The sequence below is a fragment of the Anarrhichthys ocellatus genome, unplaced genomic scaffold, assembly GCF_004355925.1.
Source record: "Anarrhichthys ocellatus isolate YVR2014 unplaced genomic scaffold, GSC_Weel_1.0 scaffold78, whole genome shotgun sequence".
NCBI classification, from domain to species: Eukaryota; Metazoa; Chordata; class Actinopteri; order Perciformes; family Anarhichadidae; genus Anarrhichthys; species Anarrhichthys ocellatus.
In genome coordinates this window covers 2,163,849-2,172,401 of record NW_022280108.1, presented here as the reverse complement: position 1 = coordinate 2,172,401, position 8,553 = coordinate 2,163,849, and the positions used below count along the sequence as shown (strand labels likewise).

Here is an 8,553-nt window from a genome sequence, read left to right as displayed (position 1 = left end):
GGAATAAAGGTTAAATATTTAACTGTTACAGTAGTAATGCGTGTTTGATACCTTAATGTTTTTGCATTAAATCATTCTGGGATGTTTGCTGACATTGATTGATGTGGCACAGCCCTACAGAGAACATGTCCACCAGCCGACACTGGAATAATCCATGCAGCAGAGGTCTGATGTGGACAGAGAGAGCAACATTTAGCCAAACACGTGGAAGAAACATCACACAATCTGGTTACCATATTTTAGTTTCTGCACTAACTACAACACACGAGCTTATATATATTTATTTATTTATTTATTTATTTATTTTAATCCCCAACACGCCTCATGATATAAACTGTGGCATTATATTCCTCAAGTGTAACCATGAAACATGTCTTATAGTTCGTTATTGTTCCTGTGGGAGGATGTTACTACATTTCCCATGATGCCACATGCCGGAAGTCCAGAAGTGGAAGCATAAAACGCGGAAGCATGCGAAGGTAAACAAACCCGTCAGTTAGCAACCTCATATTCCAGCAAATGTATCATAATTTGGGCATTTGTAATCGAAATTGTTCGGTTGGAGGCATAATGTCCCCTGCTTATATAACGTGATATATCTCACCTCTGCATGCTGTCTTTGTGCAGTTTGTCCCCGCTGGTCGCAGTTTATCACACAAATTAAGGAAATCACAGATCATTTGAACGCAAAACGTTGACAACAGAAGTGCGTCAGCCATCTCTTCTCTCTGGTGGTGTTTGTAAACCTCCACTGAGGCCGCCAACACGTACAGAGCACGTGTAGCGTCTTCTTTGATATGTATACATTAATATTACCGACCCCTCGATGGCAACCTCTGTAGAAAACAGACCACACAGTGGTCCGAACCAGGACGAGAACAGCTCGCGCAGTCCGAACCAGGACACGTTAACGTTATCGATAACTCGGTCACCTCAGACAGAAGTAGAGGTGGGCGACATGGATACAGCTTCCCATTTCGTAGCATGTAATTAGGTGATGTGTATATTATTTGTAGATTCAAATCCTGCTTATTGATGTGAAACATTGCCTTCAATGACCTACTACACCCAATGATATGAAAGAGTTAAAACGTGTAGAAAATAGATTTAAACACTTTTATATCTTATTACGTTACATAAATAATTGATTAAATGATTAGTCAAACAGCTAGTATCTTGATATTCATTAGTTCCTGCGCGTGTCATGTGACGTTTAGCTGTTTTTCTTATTTTAAACTAAATATCTTTGTGTCTTTGACTGTTAAACAGAATCAACCTGCAGAATGCACCGGGGCCTTCTTTCACTATTTCTCTATTTTATAAACAAAACACTTCATAAATTGATCGAGAAAGTAGTCTGCAGATGAATCGGTAATGAAAATGAAAAGCCGTGATTCTTTTGTCCATCCCAAGACAAAAGTTATGTTTGAACTGCGATTCACTGCTACAGAAATGTTTTCTCTCAAGTGTTGTATTAACAGGTCAGTTCTGTAAGCCGGGACTGTACGCGTCCACCAAAGGGCAGAATCCCTCTCTTGACGTTTGGTGGACGTGTCCTTGTCCTCTACTGTTGTCTCCCACTGAGAGAGTCTGACCCGATGTCTCCGTGTTGGTTCAGAGTGAGCCGGCGGTCCTGTGAGGACGGCCCGCTGCTGGAGGAGCAGGAGACGGAGGGCCAGCGGCAGCTGCGCGGCCTCCTGCTGCAGCAGCTCCACACCGGCGTCGACATCGACCGGTGAGCAACTTTTAACATTGTATAGGTGGAGGCTTCAAATAAGCCCAGTTGGCTTTTTGCCTCTTCCTGCACTGTGATATTCATTTATCTCTGTTATGTTTATTTTGTTGTTTTAATTGTGCAAAATAACACATTTGACACATTTTAGCTCCAAAGATGTACCTCGGTACAATCCTTTGCTTCATGTTATCTGTACATCGGCACCAATGTTCTGAAAAAGAATCCCTACTACGAACAAGCAGAACGTCCTGCAGTGAGACGTGTGTTGATAGCAGATCTTGACGGTGTAAATACCGGTTCACCTCTCACCAGATGAGTTCACTGTGTGACAGTAAAGACAACAGCAAGCTGTGGAGCTCCGTGGTGAAAGTACGCAGTGCCTGCAGCTTTATTCCCACCGGAGCTCTCACTGCTATATAAAATAAAAATCTCTTGTTACTGTGAGGTGCTTTGACAAAAGCGTCCATCACATGCTTGTTACGTGTCCTTCACAGCGTCCCACAGCGCAGCCTGGAGGACTTTCTTTCACACGAACCCCGGGCAACGTATTCTTACTCCTCCATGTTTTTATCTGTAGATTCCCGAGTGCAGAACAACATTTAGGATTTGTAGGACTTTTAAAAAGTGTCTGCAGCTGCTTTTGGCAGAGCACAACAAGTCTTAACTTTGAAGGGACTTCTCTCTTACAGATGTGTCGCCAAGAAGCAGTGCTTCGCCCCATCGGCGCTCTATCGACCGTTTGGGCAACAGGCGGCCGGAGTGAGAAGCCTCTCCGAGTTCCGGGCCCTGCAGGACGGGGAGAAGGACCAGGCCAACTTGCGGGAGCTGGGTCTGACCGAAACAGAGATCCAGATGTGGCAGATCAGAGACGTACCGGCGGCAACGGAGAAGGTAAAACCTGCTGGAGGGACGGGAGGAGCTGGGCTCAAGCCCTGACCTGAAAACATCTGCTTTTATAATGCTCCTTCAAACAACTGGATTTATTCAGGTTTCTCATCAGAAAGTACATTTTACAAGTTTACATTTGAACACATCACGATAACATTATAATTTACCTTCGCCTAATACTCATTTTTACTGAATGGAGCTTGAACGCAACATCATGCTGTATAAAAACCTTTATCCAACGCAGACACCGTCTGACCCGCGGCTTTGTGCCCACACAGCCCCACACCGGTGTGAGTGCAGCTCCAGGTGCGAAGCAGCAGCGCCTGCAGGTGATCAGAGACAAGATTGAAGCCCGGGCGGAGCTCCTGGCTCGCCCACAGCGCTTCGCCGCCAGCCGGCCGCTGTCACGCCGCGAGATGGAGATCGAACAAGCGCTTTTCCAGGGAACGGACCGCCTGGGCTTCCTCGCCGCGCTTTACCACAGAGGTACGGAGGGCAGTCCACTACACCGTGTCCTATTTCTGTCATGATGAAAACAGAGAGGGGGAATGATAAAAGACCTGTCAGAAAGAGAGTGGTGGAGATGGGTTCATCCCAAGAACTGTTCAAAGATATCTCACCTTCAAACAATAAAAAAGAAAACAGAGACACATCAGGGTTCTTCACATGCTGTGTCTAAAAACACCAGTCGAGCCACTTTCATCCTCTTCTCTGCTTGGGGCGATGAGGAGGAAGTTGCGGTGCTTTAGCAGTTAGCCTCACTGACTAAACCAAACAGAGATAAATGGATTTCCAGCTCCGTCAATCCCTCACAGCAGCTCTACTGCTCCATTTGACTGCGACAGTTCGTCTGACCTTTCAACGTCGTTTTGTTGTGACGATGTTAGACGGAGAGGGTGAAGCGATTAAAATAGTCCTCGGGACAGATCGTAAAGCTCTGGGTAGCCCTGCACTGAAATATGAACTTCTCCATAAATTTACTGTGAATTACTGAGGAAAGAAAAGACATCTGCCGGCTGTGATTGGTTGTTCCTCGTCACATGACATGCGCTGCAACTTTCCAGAAGTTGAACTATTTTTTATCTCAGCCACTTGGGAGTTCTTAGAGACCGTTGGGAGTGCTTGAGAACGGTCGGGAACGGTTGTGAGGCTCGGGCACCACACTGGTGTCGCTCTCACGAATGAGCGTGCCTTTCGTGCGTCTACATTGACATCAATGGATTTTAGGTCGTAAAAAAAGACGCGGATTGGGAACGCCCCCTTCATCTCACATTTCAGTCGCTTCACAGATTTAAGAAACTCAATCTGTTTTTACCTTCCTAGAAACTGAGATCTAATCTATGTCTCAAATCAATCGTGTGCTCTGGGAAAGATTTTTTCAAAATAAATTAGAATGAGTAAAGTAGGAAAATGTGAAAACAGGAGGATGAATGAAACGGTTCAAAACAACCGCTCAGTGAGAGAAATGCAGTCAAACAGCCTCTGTCGTGTCCCATAAGTCCACGTCAGAAGATCTCATCTGTGTAGTTTTGTTTTCTCTCACAGATGAAGATACCCAGGAGAGCCAGGAGGGGGCGGCGTCCTCTGATCCGATGGACTCTCTCTACAGAGACGTTCTCAACAAGGAGAGAAAACCAGCTGCACAAACAACCGGAGCAGCACACCTGTCTACACACAGACTCATATCTGACCAATCACAGGGCTCACAGACAGACAACCGAGCAGAAGAAGCCTCTGACCATCAACCACAACTGCAGGGTGAAGGCTTGTCAGTACCGTCAGAGTCCATTTCAGAGCAGCAGCTCGCTCAAGACGGACCGGGGCCGCCACCACCAGCTGCTCCGACACACATTAATATACGCCAGCCAATCGGCAGTCTGCGTGGAGCGACCAGGGCGACGACACGGGGACCGCTGACTGTCAGAGGGGACATAGAGACCATCTCAGACGAAGACATCCTGAAGGACCGGGAATCTGGGGAGGGGGTCCGGAGCATCCCGAGGTTCAGAAACTACCAGCCGGGGAAACCCTCCAAGGTCTCGGCAGCTACATCTACAAGTGTTTGTTACTGTGTCGACCAGATGGTCCTGATGCACAGCTCAGACTGTCAGCTGGAGGCTAGCTAGCTCCAAGGCTGATGGTTTCCATACACACAGAAAAACAAATGTGTCATCTTAGGAATATTAGCTCCCAGTCAAAAGCAGTGCAAAGATTCAAAAAGTGTTTAAATGTATGAAAGTGAGGATGCACTTCAATCTCAACGTGTGTTTATTTAACAGCAGAATATATATTTAAATGTTAAATCCACTTCTACATTTCATCTATAAACAGTATTTCGATGAACGACACACACAATAACATCAGAGACGCAGTACACACACACACACACACACACACACACACACACCAGCAGTTTGAAACTCTAAAGTTACTACAAGGAACTTTCATTTTGTGTCTGTTTTGGCGTCCTCCTGTGAAGGGAAGCGGTAGTGTTTCCATGAGGACCACTAAAGACCTGCAGCTGCCAGACTCCCTTTAGAAACCTCTCATCTTACTGCAGCAGGGTCTGACAGTCTGCCCCGCTCAAGTCCTGGTTCTGGTTCTCCCGTGCCTCCCTTCCCTTTAGCAGGACTAGCGATACGTCCTGGGTCTCCAGCAGCGTAAAGAATAACTCTATAGAAACAGACCATCTTCTCTCTGATGGTCTGTTTACTGATGGAGGTCTGATAGAGGATCAGGACTAAACTTGTTTTTCTCGTGCGTCTCCCTGTAGGTTCTGTGCGTGAAGAACCTGAGCGCACAGGCCTCAGCGGCCCAGCTGGTGGCGCTGTTCTCCAGGTTTGAGCGGGAGAACGGGCCGCCGGTGCTCTACCGCCTGCTGACCGGGAGGATGAGGGGTCAGGCCTTCATCACTCTGCCCGGTGAGGAACAGTCTGAGGGACGGACACACGGACCAACCACATGCACTAACAAACCACAGCGAGCTGGCTTCCTGTTTCCCATCATGCATCTCACATTAGATCATCGGGTGTGTTTGTGTTTTCTTTGGCAGACGCTGAAACGGCCCAGAGAGCCCTGCAGTTGGTCCATGGATACCGGATGCTCGGGAAACCTTTGGTGGTGGAGTTTGGCCGCGAGCGACGGGAAGAAGAGAAGCAGGAGGAGAAGCAGGAGGAGAAGCGGGAAGAGAAGCAGGAAGAGAAACAGGAGGAGAAGCAGGAAGAGAAGCAGGAAGAGAAACAGGAGGAGAAGCAGGAAGAGAAACAGGAAGAGAAACAGGAGGAGAAGCAGGAAGAGAAATAGGAAGAGAAGCAGGAGGAGAAACAGGAGGAGAAGCAGGAAGAGAAACAGGAAGAGAAGCAGGAGGAGAAACAGGAGGAGAAGCAGGAGGAGAAGAAATAAAAGATCCTCCAGGGCTGAGACGGATGTGATTATATATATTTATTTATATATTTCCTGGATAAAATCTGTTCATCTTTGCATTTTAATAAAATGTTTGTCATGAGCGTTGCAGTAATGTTTAATTTTTTACTCTTTTCTTATTTTGATAAAACATTATTTATGACAATAAAAACTGTCAAACAAATGACATTAAAAAAAACCACAAAACTAAAGACAATAAATAATAGCTGAAGGTTTTGATATTAATACAAATGCTCTTACTGGGACATGCTGTTTCACACTATTAAAATGTATATTTTAATTACATAAAGAGAACATTTCCTCCATCTTCTTCCAGGGAATTAAATATCTATCAAATTAATCTCCAGACTGGACATCATTAAATCATTAAATATTTGTTATTTATACAATAAGATTAGGTGAGAAATCTACCAATTAATAATAATTCTATATCAAAATAAAAACCTGTAATTCTTCTTTTGGACACTAGATGGAGCCATTCAGCCGTCGCAGGTGAGTGTGCTGTTAAAAGAGCAACTGGAGGTTAAATAAAGTTTAAGACAGAACACACATAATCCCGGTAACGTCTCATATTTCATTGTATCCTCACATTAATATCAGTAATGTACTGCAGCGCTGAGCGGAGCATAGTTGTCCTTTGTGTTTCACTTTTTAAGGCACAACCAGGCTTTTTCTTGAGGACACGATAAGAAGAAACTCTTTGTTGTTGTAGCTTACTTGTTTCCGAACAGCCGAATGTGATTATTCGTGCTAGTTTTATTCTCGTGGAATTGAAATTAAGATATTGGACAAATGTGATGAGGACAGATTTCTTTAAATTGTGGCTGCAGCTTTTTGATTGCAGAGCATATTTGGAACATTTTGAGTTGACCGTCTTAGCACAACCAGGCCTCAACAATGAGGATGAGAGAAAATAAACAATTTCTCCTAATTTATTGGTGAAATGTTCATTTTTAGTGACAAAGTGCGACCTTATTGATGCAACAACTTGTTTCTTAGTGAGCACCATTCATCGGTTTTTGCACCAGTTTGCCTGAAGTGGCCTCTGCAGCAAAGACTACATCTGTGCTTGTTTACTGTATGTTTCTGGGATGTTTGTCTTTCCCATATGCTCAGTGTGTGTGTGTGTGTGTGTGTGTGTGTGTGTGTGTGTGTTACTTGTCCACTTATCTCTGGTGTTCTATCGGTCAAATGTGTGCTGGTTGAACCAGTTCAGTTCCTGACACCAGGACTCGGGGTCCTCACTGGTTTGTAAATCTGCACCCTAATCATGCACCTCTCCGGTTTTAGATCCTTCACTGAACTTTACTTTACAAGAACTTTAAAATAAAGAGTCACCCGGTTTGGTGACTGTTAACTGACCCCAGTCCACATGTACGTTTTGGTCTCACGACTCACCCGCAAGTCAAACTGAAACTGCGTATTGATCGGACTGAACTGGTGTCTTTGTTTGTTTAAGTGTGTTTGTGTTGATCTTCTGTTTGCCTTCAGTTCAGGGTCGTGATCTTTCCCCATTCTATTCTGTGGAAACACCAACGAGCCTTCGTGCGCCAGTTATCGTCTGTTTCTACTTTAAAGTTGTTGTTTAATCGTTTTATACAATACAGACGTTTTAAAGGAAATGATACATCTTAACAACATCTGTATTTATAGAAATGTTGTGTTTCAGTGTGAATGCAGAATGTGCATGTGGTGCAGAAATGAGACAGATTCTTGGTTCTATTCTGAACTATGTCGCTCACTGTTCAATGCAGATGTCTACATTTATAATCATTCATGGTGTTCCATAAGGAGGGCAAGCATTCAACAACATGACAATAACAAAAGTTAGCGTTTATCACCAAATAAAGAACTAGGAACAGATTTATATATGTTTTAATCAGGTTTGTTTTCATGCTCTGTAAATACATCTATGATGAATCAGTAGAACATATAAATCAGCTGAAGGAGGATGAAACAAAGAGAGCACAGCTGGCTCCACTGTGTCCGTCCCTCTGATGAGAACGAAGTCTCAATATGCTGAAACACATGCTGCACCATGACTCCGTAGGACAGTGACAGCAGCTGATCCTCAGGCTGGTAGAAACCAGTGATCTTCACACTAATGTGTATAAATATGCGTCCAGTGCAGAGAAGGAGAACTCCCACTGCTGATGAAAACCTGACCACTCAGCAAACATTAATCATATGTCAGCCTGAATATATCAAACTGTATGTCAACCCAAATAAACGGACATGTTCACGCTATGATAGTGATGATAAGGCACAATATTCATTAGTGTGAAAACAGCGTTGAAAAAGTTTGTTTCTGAATTGTGATCAGGAAGAAAACTACGTTTAGATTTGGTTACATTTCTATTGTACTGAAATATGTAGTATAGAGCAGAGGTGAGGACGAGTCATTGTTTCACAAGTCATCGGGAAGTCCCAAGTCAAGACAGACAGGTCCGGGTCAAGTCCCAAGTCAAGACAGACAGGTCCGGGTCAAATCTCAAGTCAAGACAGAC

The 8,553-nt window shown here is 44.4% G+C and overlaps 1 protein-coding gene across 1 annotated transcript; it reads left to right on the top strand.

The window, feature by feature from the left end:
• Positions 1–358: 358 nt before the first annotated feature.
• Positions 359–7,550, top strand: rbm41 (RNA binding motif protein 41). Its single transcript, XM_031874066.1, has 8 exons — positions 359–479; positions 1,619–1,735; positions 2,425–2,626; positions 2,902–3,109; positions 4,169–4,659; positions 5,397–5,544; positions 5,676–5,820; positions 7,538–7,550. The coding sequence occupies exons 1-8, from the start codon at positions 472–474 to the stop codon at positions 7,548–7,550; spliced, it is 1,332 nt and encodes a 443-aa protein (XP_031729926.1). The 5' UTR covers positions 359–471.
• Positions 7,551–8,553: the final 1,003 nt, after the last annotated feature.

Bases quoted from the DNA above. Each gene is read 5' to 3' on its own strand.
- rbm41 (XM_031874066.1), top strand. The intron at 4,660-5,396 runs GTCTCGGCAGCT...GTCTCCCTGTAG, and splicing joins AGCCGGGGAAACCCTCCAAG to GTTCTGTGCGTGAAGAACCT. The intron at 5,545-5,675 runs GTGAGGAACAGT...TTTCTTTGGCAG, and splicing joins GGCCTTCATCACTCTGCCCG to ACGCTGAAACGGCCCAGAGA.